At 45.3% G+C, this 21,700-nt stretch overlaps 2 protein-coding genes and 1 pseudogene across 2 annotated transcripts; all 3 read right to left on the bottom strand.

The window, feature by feature from the left end:
• Positions 1-1,494: 1,494 nt before the first annotated feature.
• LOC133923231 (3-oxoacyl-[acyl-carrier-protein] synthase, mitochondrial-like) lies at positions 1,495-2,696 on the bottom strand (annotated as a pseudogene).
• A 5,437-nt stretch (positions 2,697-8,133) lies between these two features.
• LOC133920667 (protein MONOCULM 1) lies at positions 8,134-10,996 on the bottom strand. Its single transcript, XM_062365263.1, has one exon. The coding sequence runs from the start codon at positions 10,722-10,724 to the stop codon at positions 9,546-9,548; it is 1,179 nt and encodes a 392-aa protein (XP_062221247.1). The 5' UTR covers positions 10,725-10,996; the 3' UTR covers positions 8,134-9,545.
• Positions 10,997-15,020: 4,024 nt separating this feature from the next.
• On the bottom strand, positions 15,021-15,407 carry LOC133923230 (uncharacterized mitochondrial protein AtMg00810-like). The gene has a single exon (XM_062368650.1). It carries the CDS (start codon positions 15,405-15,407, stop codon positions 15,021-15,023), a length of 387 nt encoding a protein of 128 aa, XP_062224634.1.
• Between the last annotated feature and the right edge of the window lie 6,293 nt (positions 15,408-21,700).

Below are 21,700 nucleotides of genomic sequence, written 5' to 3'. Positions count from 1 at the left end.
CCGGTTGGATAACAGATTGGGTTCTAGTTGTTTCAGTAGTGTAATTCTTCGTTTAAAAAAAAAGTAGTGTAATTCTTCGGTCTGTTTGGAACGTAGGAATTTCAAATGTTCAATCCTCGGCCAATTTACAGGAGTTCTGGATGAGAAATTCCGCGCTTGGGGCTCGATCTGCGTGACCAGAGTCCAGCAACATGTATGCAGTCTAGATTGATTTCTTATCCATAATCGGATACAGGTAAATGATACGTGCAGGAAGATGGAACGGCTTTCTTTGGCTTGGTTTCGCGACACCGTCTAGAAGACGTTGCGATCTACCGTGGTTGGTACCGAATTTGGACGCTCGTTCAACCAACTCAAGCAAGCAGTTGCCATGTCCAAATAAAGTTAGAGGATTGATGCGCCTATACTACGTCTATTTTTTTACAGAGCATAACAAAAGAACATTAAAAAAATAGTTTCTCTAATTTTAGTATCTCAATATTTATTTATAAATTTATCAATATTTAATATATTCATTTAATGATAGGGAAAACAATGATACTTTTATGTATGCATATAATATTAGTATGTAGACGACAGTAATGTGAACTTAACTAAATTTGTTTCATATTTTTTTGAGTTTTAGATATTTTCTATGCATTTTAGATTATTTCAACTATTTTATCAATATAACTATTATTACTTTCGTTATTTTTCTGGAATTTTGCAAAAAAGGTATGTGAGCATATACATACATATATGTGTATGTATACATATATGCATATGTATATGTATCTATATATATGTATGTACACATTCGTGGGACCTATATGTAGATTTAGGATCATTAGTTGTTGTAGTCCTAACTTTTTTTAAGAAGATCTTATATATATATATCATAGAATGTGGCTTGAAAAATACATATCCTAGACTCGCGGGTTTTTTTTTGTAGAGGGAACCTAGACTCGCGGTTAGAGAGCCACAAGTAGCTCATGTTCAACAAGTCGTCATGTAGTAATTATTCTTTGCATTTTCTTTTGGGTGAAGCTCAGAGCTGCAGCGAGGAATTCATTGCGTGTAGAGTACTGATACACGGTCACGCATGCTGTTGGAGTCTCGATTCGATCCGCTCGGGCGTTCGGCGACGTTTGGACTCTGTCTGGTAGTTTGCACGTGAGAGAGACAACTAACCCATCCCCACGCCTTCCGCACGGCGTGCCAACCGACCGGCACCACACGAGTGTTCACGCTGAACGCTCACAGATCGACTTCCAGAATATATGAAAACGGTGCACACGTGCTTATCTCAAGAAAGTGTCCCGTAAAATATTTTCCCCTAGGTTTTATACATCAGAAATTAATTACTAATCAAATTTGAACTTGGGTATTATATTGGAGTTTAAAATGTCACTAGAAGGCAGAAAATCGTAAGTAGTTCCAGACATGCCATGCTTCCAATGGGTTCCATCATGTGGTACAGATAAAGCCAATGCAAAACCAATGAAGCGCACACAACCTCAGAGGGCAGATTTTACAGGCCTCTACAGTCAACGCCAAGAATCTGGGGAATGCTCGGTAGCACAAGCAAGCACGGGAACAGAATAAACAGTAGGGTCAGCCTGAAACCTCAACTTCAGCGCAATGCGAATGGTGCCTTGCGATGTTTATTCTGGAAAATCTCTGAATAAACAGGTTGCTGTTAGACTATGGCGGGCACGAGAACAGCATCGAAGTGTTGGTTCCACCAAATCCGAAAGAGTTCGAGATGGCCGCTTGTATGGGCATCTTCTTTGCTGCAGCTAATGGCATGAATGCGCCTTCGAACAGCAGGTCTGGCTGCTCCAGGTTAAGTGCAGGAGGTGCGATTCCCTGAAAATGTTGGATGCTGTTAAGCGTCGAAGAATTTTCCTAACCGAACTGCATATCACTAATGTTGGATGGCACACATGGTGGATCGCTAACATCGAAGGGAATAATTAGAAGTTATCTGAAGTCAACATTAACCCAATGTCTTTCGCCTGGCAAAATGTGAGTACTTACCAAGAGGAGTTGATGTTGCATGCGCATTCAAATAATCAATTTCATTTGCACGAAGCCCTGACTGGAAAACGGGATATATCAGAACATAAGTTAAAAGAACTGTCACGCAGTTTCTATTTTTTCGCATTTATAGACAAATGATTCTACAATGTGCAAAACAAAATGACAAAGGGCATATGATTTTGCACCTGATCCAAAGCCCGCTTCATGGCTAAGATAACACCTCTACCATCATGCTGTGGCTGAGTTATGTGGTGTGCATCACCTGAAAGAAACCTAGCTTCACAATGCAACAAATACTAATGACAGAATAGACAATCTTCTTTTTGGAATAGTAGGGTACCAGACATTCCGTACCCTCGAATTTCTGCATAAATTTTCGCACCCCGTTCTTTTTCATGGTCAAGTGCCTGTAGAAAAGCAAATGGTTGACCTGTTAAGAAATTAGATGCACTAAGATATTTTTTCCAAACTAAATATTGCATATATTATATAGAGAAGGGAACAAATTGCAATACATAAAATAAGCAGAGTACCGAAATGGCAAGTCAAGCCTGGCCATGAGTCAGGCATTTTTATCCTGTGTTGTGGATTTTACAAAAAGTAATGATTAGTTTTAAGCAACAATACTGAACCAGACTCACCTCCAACACCATGATCCCACAGCCTTCACCAATCCAATAATGTTAGAACACAATATAAGAACAGGCACCAGAAAAGCAAACAAATCGGTTGCCTATTTTGTAATCCTTTATGCTTTTGGACATGTCTTTAGCTATATTAGATGTTCTATCCTTTCTGACTGGATGTAAGATACTTAAATGATGGTTCCGTTACGTAAGTAATAGAGAGGGAGTTTTCCCGTATTCGAAAAAGAAAAGCAAACAAATCATGATAACGGAGAGAGTATGATAGTAGCACGACATAATCGAATGGCTTGAAGCTGCTTGTGGAGAGGAGTTGTATTTTGTACTCAATGCCCTTAACTTGCAAACAAATAACGTGACAACGAAATAATGTAGAACTGGAGATAACGGAGGGGAGGGGTCGCGCCGCGGGCCCGCTATCTGCTTTCCAAGTGGGCCGGACGGATCGCCGAGATCCGTTTTCTTAGTGGGCCGGATTGATATTTGACACTAAACTCGATCCGCTTATTAAATGGGCCGTTCTGTGGTCGCAGGCAATACCCGCGATCCATTTTCCGGATGGGCCTTGCCATGGCGGCGTAACGTTGGCCAGATGATTCGTAGCCCAAAACCCGCTACTGCAGTTGTGAGATTTTTTTATTTTTTTATTTTAAATAAATAATTGTAAATATGTCCATTCGTTTTGAAAAATTATAAGTCTAGACTATTATCGTCTGTGACAACAAGAACCTATTGTTAGAGATTTGTCTTTTCTCCAAAATTTGTCCTTTTGTTTCTGAGTGTACAAGTCATTTTTTATGCCCCAAAACCCCATGGGTGTTAAAACCTGGCGACATTTGATAGGGAAATATGCTTTATACTCATCCGTACAACCGTGTTACAAACAGGTAATCCAACTCCTTTGATTAATAAGTGACCCACCACCCAAGTGATTTAAGCCATCGGATCTCCTAGCTTGTGCAGCATCCATACCGATACGGTATGGGGCCAATACGGATACGAGGATACGATAATTTTCTAGAAAATTCAATATGCGGATATGTTTAATTAAAAAAAAACAGCATTACAAGCCGTACAAGCAGTGCTCCAGTATTTCTCTATATTGTTTCCAGATATTGTTTCACTTTAGTTTGTGGCCTCTGCCTAAGCTATTGGTTCGTTTGTCTACCATTTTCTTAAAATTGTGCCCATTTAACTTTCCTTAGCAACTACTGTGTCTTATGTTACTGTCATTTTCCTTCACGCCGTGCTATGCGCTTATGCCTGTCTAGAATTCAAATCAGGCCATCAGGGCATTTCATTTTCCGCAGGCATGAAATCGGTCCGTTCAGGGCATTCCGATCAGGGAAAAAAAGAAGCAAGAAAAGAGGGAGGAGAGGAGAGGAGAGAAAGCTAGGAACTCACCGCCAGTGGAGGGCGTTTGTCGGGCTCTGGCTCGCCGGCGGCAGCCGGCAGAACAGCAGGCGGAGGCGCGCGGGCGTAGCGTCCACGCGTTTGGGCGCAATCGTCTAGGCGGGCGCAGGCGTCCCACGTCCACCGTCCAGGCGTGAGGGAGCAGCGTGGCGCAGGCGGCGGCTGTGGACACGAGATGCGAGGCGGCTGCGTACACGAGATGAGCGGGCGGTGGCTTGTAGCCGGAGAAGAACGTTTTAGGGTTGCTAACGGGCCGGCGGAACGCTGATATGAGCCGAGCCGTATCGAGGAGGTATCTGCTCAGTATCCACGCCGTATCCGATACATACTGGTACCGTATCCGAGCCGTATCCGTATCGGATACGGCACCTAGCTGTAACGCGGTTATACGAATGGGTGCTATGTGTAGCAGCACTACTCATCTGATATATGCTGATTGAGTGGCTTAAACAGTTGAGCCATGCATCTCGGCTATGGCCACATTGTGTGCATACCATATATCTCAAAATAATGAGAAGAATGAGTTGCCTAGCATTCAGCCTACCAGAACTCCAGAAGCTTCTTGCCTGATTATCTCTTGGGTTTTTGCCGGCTCTGCATGCAAGCTTAGGGTGCATGCACTGTGTGATCAACTGATCAGTGATCGCATTCTTTCTTCTGCTCGACGGCGCCACTGCCAATCCGCAATCAGCTAGTGCAGCTGTCCCTACAAAATTCGCCGCATTGCATTCAAAAGATTAGGGACTCATATATACAGACTGGCTTATTACCTATAAAAATAAAGTTGCATGTGTTAAGGTTAGTTTCCTATTTTTGACTGGTTATTTTGATAATGACGAATGAGCAGTAAAATACACAAGGATAAAACAGTTCAGAAAAACTATCAGCTACTATTTCCTTTCGTAAATATATGACGTCCTAGCTTGCTAGCAAGCGCACAGTCAAATCTTTCAATCTTTGATCATTGATTTAAGAAAAAATATTTGGATTGATCGTGTGGACATGGTATCACTGTATTTCTAGTGAAAAATATTTTCATAATAGAGATTCTATAAATTGGTATTATCGTTTTTCATACAAAAGTAGTGGTCAAAAGTGTATACATTTACGAACGGAGGTAGTATATCGATCAGCCTAGATTGAGCAACGGTAAACAATTCAGAAAATCTAGAGCCATCCAAATTCCAAACCCTATATGGCTATATATATACGTACCCAGTGGGCAGTGGACAGTTCTCTAGTCTAGCAAGCAACAATGCAAGGCGACACAGATACACAGTGCGGTGAATATGCATTGTTCGTTCACTCCTGCAGATACGCCGAGTTAGGCTAGCTGGGATCGATGGGATCTACAAATGAACATTAGAGGCCAAAACTATGACATGATATATCATATATAACTAGGCTGGGGAACTGACTATAGCTGTGTGTTGCTTTTGTTTTCTCCCATCATTTTCCCGAGCCATAGTCTTTTGGTTTAAATACATGTATACTTTTGGTAAGAACTTACAATCAGATATAAACCAAGGAGATATACCTCATGAATTCCTGATAGGAACATATGGTTGAGTATTGTAATCTGTAACAAAAAGGCATTGTTGACTTAATTTAGTTTGGACAAAATCAAAGCCAGATGTGGAAAGGCCTACTGAATCCTACTAAATCTATAGTGTACATGGGAGTATGGGACAACCAGCACCCTCGGATCCATCCCCATTAATTTAGCCCAACAGCCAAGATCCATTTGACGTCGTTCCATTATGCGCAGATGGCACCTTCACCTGCTCCTTCACCCCAATCAATCTGAAAACCTCCAATCACTTTATATCTATAATTAATTAACAGGTGCTATCAACATTAAATATTCTTAATACACCACTATTTCATTCCAGTTATATACAATAATCAATTAATCTCCTTCCAAAAAACCACCCAAATCAATTAATCTCCTTCCAAAATACCACCCAAATTAATCAATCTCATTCTAAAATAATTCCCCAATCAATTAGTCATGATCAATCTGGAAACTCCCTCATCTTTTAAATCTTTTCCGCACGTCACAATTTTCTCATCACCTCCTCACATATGCACCTATGTGGATATCCTACTTCACTCCACCTGTACCACCTCTGGGGGCCACGATCGTGCCATGTCGCCGTCACACATCCACAACCATCCCATGCCGTTTGTCAGCGGCCTCCTCCTTCCCACATTGAGAGGTGACTCATTCGTTATAGGATTGTTTGTGTTCTTGTGTAGCATTGCTTGTGTTCTTGTGTAGCAGACTATTTTCTTGTGTTCTATTGGTTCTAACTTCTATGGACGCTTATGCACATCTTTTGTTTATTGAAATGCCATAATGCGGTTCCATAAAGCAAACACAATCTTTATGAAAAAGAAGTTCGTTATTTTCTATATTATATTTCGGTGGTCATGGATCAAAACACTTTTATTATTTTCTTTCTTGTTACTCAAGAAGATTGGAATTGAAAAATAATGATGAGGCTACGAAAGATAGTGCAAGATCTTAGCTAGCACTTAATTAGCACAAGCTATCTTTAGGAGTTGTTTTCACTTTTCAGGTATAAAATCATTTGGACTCGTATGATATGCACTTGTTTAACTTCCGACTATTGTATTTTTCAACTATAATTTCCATATTTTATTTCAATTAAATTTCAGATATTTGATTCTTATGGAGTGGATCTTCCATGCAGGATTGCTAAAAGGTGGTTAAATATCATAGCTACGTTATGGTTTTAATACATGCATGAACAACATATATAAGAGGCATCATGTTTTAATTAATAGATAATTAGGTATCTTGTGTTCCTATTTTCTGGAGCTACATGAAACCGGTTATTTGGATAAATCATCCAGGCTCCGAGGAGGGTATGCTAAATTTGGATGATATTACAAAACTTTAATAATTTGTTTTCTCAAAAAATATATCCATGTGCTTGTAATTACTTTTGTTGAATTTATATTGACCACAATTATTATACTTGTAGAATTAATTTTAACTAGGTGAAATTATTAATTCAATGCATTACATGTGCATGTGTACACATTTTTTTGGCTCTCATTACAATATTGTTAATTCCACATGTCTGTAACACGTTTGCTAGCGCTAGTATATAAAAAGGCCGAGGAATTGAATTTCCAAAATGCATCCTAAAAAGTAAGTATTGTTGACTCATAAGTGAAAATCTGTGCAAAACCCGAACAAATAAAAGAGCAATGAAAATATGACGTTTGCTAACGCATGCACGATGCAGAAAATGGACTGACATCAATGCAAAACAATCATGAAACAAGTTGGTGAGCGTGAGATCAGAAAAAATATTCAAGTAATCAGGTAGAATAATCTCCGATCCCCGTTTTTCTAATATAAATATATGATATCTAGCTAGCAAGCAATTGTGGTAAAAATAAGCTTGTGATGTGTTTAAAACAACTAAAGTGATCCTGACGAAAGAAAGAAATCAACTGATTGTATTCCGTTTCCCGGCCCATTTTCTATTTTCGCATAAAAATGTGAATCAGTCCTTGGAATTAGATAAAATCTAAGCTAGGTTTACTCCAGAACTTCAAACTTTGCTGGTACCTGGTAAGGACTGATTCAGCTGATGAAATACTGAAAAGTTACTGCTAAATATCCACAAAATATATACTATGTACCCACCAACATGATTAAAAGAAAACAGCAATATTCTAATTAACATTTTTTTGCAACCAGAATAAATCTCTCTTTCCTCGGAAAGAAAAAAAGAAAGGATGCTATTCTCATAGTTCAAACTAAAGAACATTAAAAAAGAAGAAGAGAGACAATATGATCGTTCCCTTTTCGATCTCCTTTTTCATCCAACCAAATAATGAAGTGGCCGTGATGCAAGAATAATGATGGAGCCGTTAGCAAGACCATCACGTATATTTTATCTAAGCATGAGAGCCAAATTGCCAAGCTATTAGTATCAAGTAGCTGGTGCTGCATGGCTCGCTTTGAGGAACCAATGAACACGGCATGCACGCAAAGATCCCAATGCAAGTCAAGATAGATATAAAATTAGACGAATGCATGGGTCCATCGATCCAAAAGGAAATGATCTTTGTTCAGAGAGGACGAGGAGGCAACTCAACAGGAGAGAGATTCAGGATAGCAGGTTGGCCACCAAAAAGGGGTGCTTGTTTTTGAGAAGTCCCATGATTTTGTTGGAGGGGACAGTGAGCAGGAATTAGGGCAGCACTGGTCACTGATGCATGGGATCATGCCATTTCTGTGCTCTCCCAACGACAGGACAGCTTGCCAGCATATCTGGGGCATGAGGCAGAAAACAAGAACCACATCCTCCTCAGCCAGGAGGGGAGACAAACGAGCATTTCTTTTTTCACCTAGAGCAAGAACACAACATACTAGACAGCTATACATCCCAACATGCTAGTCTAGCCTCATGTATACTACTTATAATATAATTGAGGTTTTTAATAATAATAATAATATAATTGATTAATTACTACATATATAATGTATACAAGCATGCACTGGGCACTGGCCTTTCGCAGCACACAATAATCACCCTGAGTGAAAAAAAGACCAACCAAATGGGAATTAGTTTATGTCTAGTGGTGGCCAAAGCATGATTAGTTGTAATACAAACAACCGCATCAAACACCAAGAGCAAGTGAAATTTCAGGATAAACTTTAAAAATGGACCGGCCCAATCCACTGAGCTATAGCAGCTTCAAGATCCTCTTCATTATTTGGGGTTGAACACATGATTTATATATATGATGACTTGACCTAATTTTGCTGGAGCTTGCAAATGAGCATAGCCCTTTAGCATTACAATATTGAGAACATCGGATAGCCATATCAAAATGGTCAGCATACTATAACAACTCCACCAAATATAAGAGAGGGAGATCTAGCAAGAACGAAAGCAGTAGCTAGATTATCAAAAAATTAAAAGCAAAATAAATGGTAGTGACTAGTGGTGGAAGGATGGCTTACCAAGTTAAACATTTGAATTAGTGCTAAAGATCCTCACACGGACCTCCCAATGGTGCGTTCCCTTGCAGCGTGTCCATCACGCACAGCACCGCATCTTCTTCCTCCGTCCATCGCGCTACACCAAAAGTAGTAACTTTCCAAGATCGAGTAGCTGCCATTGCCCATGCATGAGAATGGAAGGCAAACAGATAGTTAGGACCATGTTTTCTCCTAGATCCTTGCATGGATGCATGCATGCGCGGTCTAGCTTCTTCTTCCCACCAAAACCTCACTAAAACCGTTCCTCTTCAACCGCCAGATCAGCTAGCCCAGCTTGTCTCGATCCAGCTCCACCGCGTGCCATTGCTTTTGCGGCGATGCATGCGGTGGTGCAGGTGGCCAGCTTAGCTAGTGAGCAAGAAGCGAATGATGGAGCAGCGCGCCCTGCCGAGATCGAACTCCACCAGCCAGAAGGTCTACTGCCACGATGAGACCGACATGAGGGGCCGCGTCTGCCAGCCGAGGAAGCAAGCGCCGCGCACCTCCTCGGCGACGTATCCCTCCGACGGGTAGTGCAGCCGCAGCAGCAGCCGCGCCTGCGACACCGCGAACGCGCTGAGCGGCTGCGGTGAGAGCCCGGCGCCGCGCGCAGCGGCGGCCCACGCCTCGAACCCCCGGACATGTTCGCCGGTGCGCCCCGGCGCCAACGCCGCGTTGATCTCTTTGCCGAGGACCTCGTGCTCCACCGCGAGACGGTCCGCGCTGCCCGGTGGGACCGTCGCTTCAAGGGCGTCGAACACCGCCGAGTAGTAGTCCTTCGCCGCGGCCACCCGCCGCGGAAGCTCCTCTGTGTAGTCGCCGCCTATGCTTGCTTCCCTCTCAGCGATGGTCACCACGGTGGGATTCATTGACTTGACCCACTTCAGGAACGTGGCAAGCTCGCCCTCGCAGCCGAGCTTGTGCAAGAACAGCACGCAGTTGACGGCCAGCGTCTCGCCCGGGTGCAGCTCCAGGACGGTGGTGGGGTCGTCAGCGAGCTGCGCGGTGCAGGGGAGGAGGAGCGGGTGGAAGCGGAAGGGGAGGTTGAGGGAGCTGGCGAAGGCGCGGAGACGGTCGCCGGTACGGAGGAGAACGTCACGGTTGGGGCCGGCTCCGGTGATCCGCACCTCGGGCGGGCCGACTGCGGGGTCCGCGCTGTCGGCGATGGCCTGCAGGAGCGGCGGCCACTGCACCCCGTGCGCGACATCGAGGTCCACGATGTGCACGCGACGCGCGACGCTGTTGGCGGCGGCATCCAGGATCGCCTGGTTCGCCGTCAGATGCGCGAACCGCAGGAACGGCGCGATCTGGTTGTATGCCAGGTACGCCGACGGCGACGGCGACGGGGTCGGAGCTGCTCCAGCGGGCGCGTCCACGCCCTTATCGTCGATGCGGCGAGCGAGCGCGCGGGCGAAGTGGTGCGCGAGGCGGTCGGCCGCGTCGCCGCGTGGGTCAGCGCCCGACAGGAGCACGTCGACCACGCGCCGGGCACCATCGACGTCGCCGCGGTGCAGGAGATCGGCACATGCGAGCACGAGCTCTCTCGGCGAGGAGGGCGCGGCGACCGGGCTCCCGCGCGCGTCATCGTCTCGGTCGCCGACGGGTGCGCCGAGCATGGCGACGTCAGGAGGCGGTGTCCGCTGGAGGAGCGCATGGCTCGGGCGGGTTAATAGCGCCGAGGCGGCATGTGCACGGGCGGCAGCAGCAGCAGCTTCTGTGACAGGACATGCTTACCTGCCAGTAACACACGGTGCTTGTGCGCGCGCGCGCGCAGAGAGAGAGAGAGATGGGGACATGGCTACGGGCTACCTGAGGTGTCTTTTCTCTCTCTAGTAGAGGAGAGGAAAGATGGCAAGGTGTGCAATGTGCATTTGTATTCTTTTATCCAGTGGTCTTGTGTGAGAGGATGGTTAGAGAGAGAAAGACATTAGGGGAATCTAACTAAACTCTCTTTTGGTGTGGTGTGTTAGAGAGAGAAAGAGATTAGGGGAATCTAACTAAACTCTCAGTGCTAGTAATACAAATATTGCCTTAGAGCGGGCCTAAATGAGGTGCATATATGGATGGACCGTAGGTAGTACTAGCCTACGAACACAGCTATGGTCTGCTGCATATCAATTTTGTAGTAATTTCACAGAAACACTTCAATTTCGGTATGATTTTGTGAAGTTCTCACGTTCCAAACATGACCTTATTCAATAGGTGACTATTTTGGTAATAAAACATAAGTACATGACGAGCTTATGAAACCTGTTCCGAGTCTTTTAAAACGGTATGTAAAGTAAGTGTCATTCCTTGAAATTATTGCTTATTTCTCAGCTTGATCCCACTACCCTCCAACCCCTGCTAGCTGGCGTTGCCACCACCCCTACCCTCATTTCTCGCCTCCAATGACTTATTTCATCATATCCTCGCCCCCGCCCTCCTTCCTCGTCTTTGGTGGCAGGAGCCGCCATCCTCATTTTGTTAAGTTGTCGTCAACGGACCCCTCCCCCTATCTTGCCCATCACCGATACTCACCATCATAGCCAGCAACACCCCCGCCGCCTCTTTTGGGCTTCAAACGCTCAAGCAAGCTTTAGCATCCCCTTTATTAAATGTATTTGAAGATTATATTTTGGCTGTGTGCCCAATTTGATTTAGAGAAACCAAAAAAAATAAATAGACTGATGGTTTAATTTCATGTAGAATCCATTTGAAGCTTTTGCTTGGCAAAAAAAAAACACACTAATTACTTGAGATTATTTGAGAATTGCTAAATCTCACCTGAGTATTTTAGAGGCCTGCAACACCTAAATTTTTGTGGCTCAGATTTGTTCTTTAGGGATGGTGGGTATATAAGGTAAGAAACATTGAGTTTTAAGGTCTCCTAACACATGTTATTTTTGTTATACCTCAATTACAATTATCTTTTGTTAGAATTACAGTTACTTTACACATGAATTACAATCACCATTTGGGTGTAAATTTTGAGTAACAATGGTGTAATTTTCGAGTTAGGATGGTGTAGTAAAAATCCGAGTGCTATAGCCTCCAATACCACCTGATTTTCTGGTTAGCTCAAAGTTAGAGTTGTTTTGGATTACACCTATATTTGATATGTCTAAACTTAGACAACTTTAGTTTTGTTAGGAAGTGTTTGGTTGATGTCATCATTTTAGCTTGTTTAACTTTTTAGCATCATGACTCACTTGTTGTAGATATAATATTTTGTTAAAGTTTGTCTACGGTTAGTTAGGGTATGTTTATTTGGTTTCTGCTTTTAGCTTATAGGTGAAAAACTGTTTTTGATTTTTCTAAAAAGCTATTTATAGATTTTAACTGTTGACTTTTACAATAAAATTTTTAACTTCTCAACACATTAAAGACTAGAAAAGCTCATCTTAAACAGTTTCTCAGTTTCTAGTTTATTTTCTCGAAAAAAATCTTTTTACTCCTTAAAAATCACTTTTCAACAACTCCATTTGCTTACAAATCAATTTTTTTACTTAAAAAATATGACAAAATTAACCTAAGATAATAATATATGACAGGGCCGAGTTGATAAACAATATGACAAAATTAGCCACCACCCAAACGGCCACGAATCTTAAAACTGGAAAGCACCACGGTCCAGTTGACATGCTACTAGTACTCAGCTACGCGTCCTAGTCGCTGTGTGCACGCGCACACGCAAAGGCAAGGCTCTCTGGACGACAGAGACCAGACAGGGCCGAGTTGGCAATCATCCCTCCTGTCCCGTTGTGCTTGTGCGTGGGATCTTCTTCCTCTTCCATGGACGCCTGCCTGACTCACGAGACAGCCACACCCCTGACTTGCGTATCCGTCCATGTGCTAACACTGGTGCTCAAGGTTCACAAATGCGTATCTAGTTGGTTAAATTTTGAATTTGAGTTTGATCGATAATCGTTTGGTTTATGAATACGATGCAGATTAAATCGTTCGGTAACCTGTGATAACTGAGCTGTTACAAACGATAAATTCAACCTGCTGGTGCTGCGCCATCTTTGAGCTCCAACAATCGGAAGCTTCGTTGTAATAAAAATGTTAGAGAGAGAGAGAGCTCACATCAAATCAGAGCATCTTGGTGGCAGAACAACACACACAGTAGCTAGGCAGCTAGCAAGCAAATGGAATATTGCAGGAGCCAGGAGGGTAGCCAAACAGAAGAGAGGAGTGCAGGGCTGGATGAAATGCTTCAGCTGCTCTGGTCTCAGATGGCAAAGTCTATGATCAGCCCTACCTGCAGCCACCTGCACCGCTGCACATCGTCATTTCCATTACCCACAAACCGAGAAAGAGAGAGAGAGAGAGAGAAATTTGCAGTTTGGCACTACTGAATCAAAGCATATCCCTTGCTTCCAGTTCCAGTTCCGCACAAAAGATGTACATATGCCTACTGGCTAGATATGTAATCCAGGAGAAACAAGACATGCACAGCAAGGACAAGAGAGACTGCCTTGTGCAGTTCATGGGTGCAATATGCATCCTTGCTTGTAGGCTCCTGGATATACTCCTGCTAGTAACAATTATTGTGTGTTTGCTGCATGACTGGTTGGCACTGGGCATGCAACATGTAAGTGTGCAATGCAACAAAGGAGACCAGCCTGGATGATCTTGAGTGGAGTCCAAGGAAGGGAGGAGGAGGCATAGTCGATGACACATGGGACCAGAGGTGTGTGACACTATAATGACAATGCATGGTAGATAAATTAACAAAGATCAGACAGAAGAAGGCACGGGTTAGTTAAGGCCTGCAAATCCAATCCACAAGGGCATAAAGCTCCGCTCATATTGCTTGCTGTTTTGACTTGCTGACCTTTTTGCATGGCCTTCCTTTATTTTATTTTTCTCCTGCAAGTCTCTATTTTTAGAAGCCAATTTGGATGAACTCGCCAATTGGGCAGTTTGCATCTCCATGCTGTTTTTTCAGACTTGATATCTGGTGTAATGCGCCAGACGAACAGAAGAATGATTTTTATAACTTTCAAAAATTATCGCATTCGTGTCCAAAACTTCCCATAAATTTCCTGGTTGATCATTTCATTCATGTCCACAGGACATATGCAAGAACCTAGCTACCAGGCTCTTTTCAGTTCAATCCCATCCGTCAGATTGCCGTCCCAACTACTCTTGCCCAAGTCCCAACAACACGACATATCATGCAAAGGTCAAATAGAAATCTTTCGGACATATCCTACAAGGCACCGTAGTCAAAGGTCCGGATGCTCCAAAGAGGTCATGGAGACACATATGAGAAAAGGAGATGATGTTTGTTAAGATATCATCAATCCAAGGTGGCACTTTGACGTGTGAGAAGGTTATCACATCAGAAATCAGATTGATTTCATTGATTGGTGATGAACAAGGATTACCCTAGAGGAGATTCACTCCATACATAATTTATAGAAATAATTATCAGGAGGAGGAAATATCGACAGGCGGATCCTATAGATCAGGAGGTGATCGAGCTAAATAGGCAAGAGCTGTATAACGACTCGAGTACGTGATACGCGGGCGACCAAGCATGCAGTGGAGCCAATTGAGTCCAGGGTCATCACGTCTGTCTAACACGCCCCCGTAGTCGGAGCGTCGGCAGAGCGAACGTTCAGACTGGATCGAAACTCGGTGAAGACAGAAGACAGAAGACCTTTGGTGAAGATGTTGGCATACTGGGAAGACGTTGGGACGTGAAGGACGCAGACATCACCCATGGCAACACGTTCCCGAATGAAGTGAAGATCAATTTCCACATGTTTGGTGCGCTGATGCTGCACGGGGTTGGTGGAGAGATACACGGCACTCACATTGTCGCAGTAGACAAGAGTGGCCCAACGAAGTGGACTGTGGAGCTCCTGAAGAAGCTGGCACAACCAACAAGCCTCGGCCACAGCATTGTCCACAGCACAGTACTAAGCCTCAGCACTGGAGTGGGACACAATGTTCTGTCGCTTTGAGGACCAGGAAATGAGATTATCGCCAAGGAACACAGCATAGCCAGATGTAGACTTGCGCATGTCGGGGCAGCCGACCCAATCAGCATCAGAGTATACCACTAGATCCTGTTGCAAAGAATGATGTAGAGTAAGGCCAAGGTCAAGTGTGCCACGAAGGTACCGCAGAATCCGTTTCACAGCAGCTAGGTGAGGCTCCCAAGGATAGTGCATGTGAAAGCAGACTTGGGAGATATCCGGGCGAGTAAAGGTGAGGTACTGTAATGCTCCAGTAAGGCTTTGGTAATCAGTAGGATCGCTCACAGGGGAGCTAGCAGTGTCAGAGACCTTCAGATTGGTGTCCATAGGTGTGTTGCATGGCTTGCACTCTGACATACCTGCACGGTCTAGAATATCCAATATGTACTAGCGCTGAGAGAGAAAAAGACCACCCGGACGGCACTGCACAGAAATACCCAAGAAGTGATGAAGTTCCCCAAGATCCTTCATGGAAAATTCTCGCTGCAGTGCACTGATAGTCCGACGGAGTAACTTAGTAGAAGAGGCTGTCAGAACAATGTCATCCACATAAAGAAGTAGGTAGACAGTGTCAACTCCACGGCGATACACAAAGAGAGATGTGTCTGACTTGGCCTCGACAAACCCAAGTGTCAGCAAGTACGATCTGAATCAACTGTACCAAGCCCGGGGTGCCTACTTGAGTCCATAAAGGGACTTGTTGAGGCGGCAGACAAAATTCGGATGCGATGAATCCACAAAACCCGCTGGGTGTGAGCAGTAGACTATCTCAGAGAGGGTACCATGAAGGAAAGCATTCTTGACATCAAGTTGATGGATAGTCTAGTCCCAAGAGAGAGCAAAGGACAAAACATAATGCATAGTGGCATGCTTGACGACGGGACTGAAAGTCCCATCAAAGTCGACACCCGGACGTTGTGTGAAACCCCAAAGAACCCAACGAGCCTTGTACCTGTCGAGAGTGCCATTGGAATCGAGCTTGTGCTTGAAAATCCATTTACCCGTGACCACATTCGCCCGAGGCGGTCAAGGAACAAGGTCCCAAGTATTGTTGGATAGCAACGCCGCATATTCGTCCTCCATGGCAGCCTGCCAATGTGGATTGGCTAAGGCGGACCGATATGTCTTGGGCAGCTGGGAGAGAGCCACAACATTTAAGTTGAGCCTCTTGACGGGCTGCCGTAAACCGCTCTTGCCACGGGTGACCATTGCATGGGAGTTGACGGTGGGCGGAACGGACACCCCACCGGGTGGTAGAGCAGTCTTGGGCGCATCAGGAGCCACGAGAGGTGATGTGGCGGGCGCTGGAGAGGTCACAGTGGCCGTGCACGGACGTGTCGGGCTACTGAGGCGCCACGCGTCGGGCGACAAAGGCATCGCACCGGCTGCGCGCGGCATGAACGCGGCAGGCGACAGAGAGGCCGCGTGTGGCAGACACTCGCTGGGCGATGGAGACGCCGAATAGGCCACGTGTGGCATGGGCGTGGTGGGCGGTGGAGGGACTACGTGTGGGCACATGGGTGCAGACACCGTGGGCGCGTCTCCAGGGGCAGTGCTGGAGCTGGGCACGGTGAGTGCATCGCCGTGTGTACGAGAGGGTGTACCTATAGAGGAGATCGACCGCGGTGGTCCAATGGGGACGACAATGGTTTCATTGTCAAGTAAAAAATCAAAGTCGTTAGTGGTAGCTGGCTTATTAAACTCGGCAAAGGGGAACGATGCCTCGTCAAAAATGACATGCCGGGATATAATGATCCAGTTGGAATTGAGATCAAGACACTGATAACCTTTGTGGTTGGAGGAATAACCTAGGAAGACACACAAGGTGGATCAGGGGGAAAGTTTATGAGGTGCGATGGCTGAAAGGTTGGGATAACACTTGGAGCCAAACACGCGAAGATGAGTGTAGGTGGGGTGGTGGCCATGAAGAGCGAAGAAAGGAGTGGAGGAATTAAGTGTCTTTGTGGGAAAACGGTTAAGGGGGTATGTGGCGGTGTGAAGGGCCTCGACCCAATAGGACGGGGGGAGGTTGGCCTGGAACAACAGGGAGCGCACAATGTTGTTGGTGGAATGAATAATGCGCTCGACCTTGCCGTTCTGGGGGTAGGTGTAAGGGCATGACATGCGAAGGTGGACGCCATGAGTGAGGAAGAAAGTGCGAGTGCTGGAGTTGTCAAAGTGGTGACCGTTGTCACATTGGACGTTCTTGATCGTGGTGCCGAACTGGGTAGCCACATAAGAGAAAAAATGAGAAATAGTGGAAAAGGTATCAGACTTAAGGAGAAGAGGAAACATCCAAAGAAAATACGAGCAATCATCAAGAATGACCAAGTAACATTTATAACCAGACACACTGACAACAGGTGATGTCCAAAGGTCACAATGAACTAAATCAAAATTCTTGAGAGCTCGAGACTGAGAAGCGGCAAACGGTAAGCGAACATGAAGACCAAGTTGACAAGCATGACAAATGGCGTCAATGGAATTTTTATTACAGGAGATGGCAGACATATTAGCTAGTGTAGAGAGAGCGTCGTGACCGGGATGGCCGAGACAACGACGCCATAGGGAAGCTGGAGCTCCGGCGACAAGGGCGCAGGGTGTGGGGAGGAACGCCAGTAAATGTAAAGGATAAAGCGGCCCAGAGCTATTGCACCTGACGATCTCATTCTTGGACCGAAGATCCTTCACAAAAAAACTAGCAGGGTCAAACTCGATGGAACAATTGTTATCGGTAGTGAACTGGCGAACATAAATGAGATTTTTGATAATGTGTGGGGCAACTAACACATTATGAAGATGAAAAGGACTGGGAAAAACTGTAGAACCAGTAGAGCTAATGGGCAGCAAAGACCCGTTACCGACAACAATCGACGAAGGAGTAAATGACCGTGGATGGCGAGTCAATGAGAGATTACCAGCATCCGGGGTCATGTGCGATGAAGCACCAGAGTCCATGTACCACCCATTGGTGGCAGGCGGAGTCAGCGCCATGGTACTGAAGGCGTTGGCCAACGCCTGCCGATCCCAAGAGGCAAGGCCCGACATTGGCGACCACCCTGGTGCTAGAGCCGCCTATGGGCCAAGAGCCAGTACGGGAGCGACGTGGGGCTGCGGGAGGTGCCCCGATGCTGAGCCATAGGGTGCAAGCATGTTATATGGTGTGGTGGGCAGGGGCATGCCATGCATGCCATAGGGCACGACTGCTAGCATAGCCTGCTGGGGAGGCACACCGCCATGGGCATGCTGCTGCTGCCCGCCTAGGACACGAGGTTGACCACCGGGAATAGTCCCCGGGTCCGGCCACATCTGAATAGTGCCGGTCCAGGGATTGTAAAATGAGGGCCAGGGCGCGGTGTTGGCGTTGGAGGAACCCTCACTGCCGGAGGCCTTTCCACTGCCATTGTCGCGACGTTGATGGCAGTTGGAGTTGCCGGAACCGCCAGAGGGGTGGCCCTATGGAGTGCCGCTGTGGGGAGGACCGGGAGTGCGATTCCCGAATGCACCACCGATGGGTCCAGACGACACGCCCTGCTGCGCCCCCCCGGTTTGAGCGCCCCCACGAGGCGTAGACGGGTTGGTGGTGATGAATGTGGTGGCGGAGGAAGGCCGGTTGGCCATCGTCAGTTCCTCGAGGAGGATGTCGGAGCGAACCTAGAGGAATGACATGAATGGGCGTTGGCGCTTGAGCAAGACAGGCATGTAGGCGAACTTGTCATTCAATCCGCGAAGGACGGCGAGAACTAGAGTTCGATCTTGCACGGGCTCGCCGAGGGCTCCAAGAGCGTAGGCCATACTCTTCAGCTTCCGGCAATAGTCTGACACGGGGAGGTCACCTTGGGCGAACTGGCGGAACTCGGTGTCAAGCAATAAGGCGCGAGTTTCCCAGTTGCCAAGGAATTGTTCTTCGAGGCCGAGCCAGACGAGCCGGGCGGTGGTGTTGGGTGACATGAGAATCTCCACGAGCTCGGTGGAGATCGTGCCATACAGCCACGAGCGGATGACACAATCCATCCGGTACCAATCAGGGAGCTCGGGGTGGGCTTCATCAACGAGGACGTGGTTGGTGAGGGAGTATTTGCCGAGCGTGAGGAGGACGTGCTCGCGCCATTTGCTGTAATGCGGTGATGAGAGGTCCAAAATGATGGGCACGAGGGCCTTGATGTTTTGAACCGCTACGGCTTGAGCGTGGAGGTTGGAGAGGGCGGTCGCCTCATGGAGAATCATCGCCTGCTGGACTTGGCTAGCGTGGGTAGCTAGGTGCTTCCCGGCGGCAGCGGCGCGCTCACGAGCAGCGGTGGCTTCGCGCTCAGCAGTTGCGGCGGTGTCATCTGCCATGGCGGGGCATTAAGGTTGGGCGGAAGCATGCGGTACGACCGGCCTGATACCATGTGAGAAGGTTATCACGTCAGAAATCAGATTGATTTCATTGATTGGTCGATGATCAAGGATTACATATATATATCCCAGCCGAGATTCACTCCATGCATGATTTATAGAAATAGTTATCAATCGGAGGAAATATCGGCGGGTGGATCCTATAGATCAGGAGGTGATCGAGCTAAACAGGCAAGAGCTGGATAACGACTCGAGTACGTGATACGCGGGTGACCAAGCATGCAGTGGAGCCGATTGAGTCCCGGGTCATCACGTCTGTCTATCATGATGAGTACTATTCAATTAAAACATATTAGTTATTTCAAATGAAACTAATTATATGCTATGGAAGTCTGTTTCACTATGAATGTGGTAGAATCAACCTTATGTCAATCTATGTTTTTTTTTTTATTTTGATGGTCAAAACTAAAACATTTGACCAACGAGGAACATAAAACTACTTATATTTTGGATTGGACGGAGTACTTCAGGAAATATATGTGCCATGAAAAAGAAAATTGAAGGTAAAGGAGAAGGAGGTTGGTGATAAAGTTTACCTTACTCTGGGTCACCTGGATTTGAATCTTTGATGTCCATCTTCTTCCGTGTCCCCCTCCTGAGCTAGGAGAGGACCACCTCTTCAAGTGCTCCAAAAGTGAGCTTTTGCCTTGTACCTTATAGTATTATCTTGGACCTCTTGTTAGCCGCATGTTCTCATAAAAGTGTGTACCTGTAGTCCTCAGTCCTCTAATAATAATCAAGTAAGTCATGCCACTGCAATGGTAGGTTAAGGTTTAGTACAACAACTTCAGAAAATCTAAGCAACTGGCTTTGCAACGTTTACTTAGCAGTAGCATGTGAATTCTCACTGTCATAGAACCAAAATGACAGAAGAGGCGAACGAGCTGATAGTTCCATGGTTCGCTTGCATGCGTGCGAGTGGTCGGTCGGGAGTTCGACTCCCGATCTTCACTTCTCGTCTAGAGACACCGTGTCTATCGCTTACAAAGCTAGAGATTTCGTTGATCTCTTCAGTAGGCGTGTATCTAGGCTCTAAGTTTAGAGTCTGTGAAAGTGTGTAAGAGGTTATATTAGTTTAGATAGTATTATAAGTTGCATTCTAGTGTTGAGGCTAAAATTTTTCAGCTGACAAGTCCAGAGAGAAAATTTTCTGGTATGGTTAACTTGAACAGTCAGTAAGGATTTATGAAGTTCATTTGGGGGCCAGCGAATGTGCTATAATCAGTACAAAGAAGAGTCCAAGCCAAGCTACTCTGTAAACTGATTGCCCTCGATAAAATGGCACATAGATAATATATATATCTAGGTTGGGGTCCTATTATAGAAGACGATGACAGCATGTTTGCCTTAGTGAACAAGAACTGACGGAGAACAAGTAGCAACAGTGTTATGACCTAGATCATCAGGAGGATAAACACGGACTGGGGAGATTTAGAATATTGAAAAGACTTAATTAATTTTTCTTTGCTTGCTTGATTATAAGGATATGCCAGCTGTCACTTTTTATAGAGACAGAAAATTATAATCCTTATTCGATTCGAACTCTTATCTTATCTTTTACCAAACTTATTTTCAAGTAATCCTAATTCAATCCCACTCATAACTTATCTCCTACCAAATTTATCTCATAACTTACATAGATATTAACTTGCAGCAAATATGCCTCTTGCTAAATAGCAGACTGAAAATATACACTATCCAGTACTATATTTTCAAATCCTACTATGACACATATCCATAACTTTTCACCCCAAACGTGTTGTTTACTTTAAACAGCACAAAGGATACCCTCTGCTTTTGTAGGACAGAAAGTCAATCAGGTTTTGCAATTTGAAGACGACTTAGAGCAAGGAACAAAGCAATCCAAGATCTTGTTCTCTAAACAAAGCCTCATGAATAAGTTTCTCCTGAACATGTCGGCCTATTTTCTGCCAGCAACGACAGTTGGGAACTTGGGATTGGTTGAGACATCGACATTCTGCCTGCCCATACATTTTTCAATTGTTGTCCACAATAAAGTAGGAGTGCAGAGTATAATTTTCCAACAGAAATGACCCACAGTGCAAGTGTGCAACATAGACCCCAGCTCAGTGGGGCAACATAGCCTTTATCAGCACAAGACCAGGTCGTTTCAAAAATAAATAAAAAATTGTCAGCAAGTCTCCCTGGACAAGTTATACCATTTTAGGTAAAAAAAAGATAAGAAAATGAGTAAAATGAAT

This window comes from Phragmites australis, chromosome 6 (assembly GCF_958298935.1).
Source record: "Phragmites australis chromosome 6, lpPhrAust1.1, whole genome shotgun sequence".
Classification (NCBI taxonomy): Eukaryota; Viridiplantae; Streptophyta; class Magnoliopsida; order Poales; family Poaceae; genus Phragmites; species Phragmites australis.
The sequence above is the reverse complement of the archived record's forward strand: the minus strand, read 5'-3'. Positions and strand labels throughout refer to the sequence as shown.

Bases quoted from the DNA above. Each gene is read 5' to 3' on its own strand.
- LOC133923230 (XM_062368650.1), bottom strand. From the start codon at position 15,407: ATGGACACCAATCTGAAGGTCTCTGACACTGCTAGCTCCCCTGTGAGC.
- LOC133920667 (XM_062365263.1), bottom strand. From the start codon at position 10,724: ATGCTCGGCGCACCCGTCGGCGACCGAGACGATGACGCGCGCGGGAGC.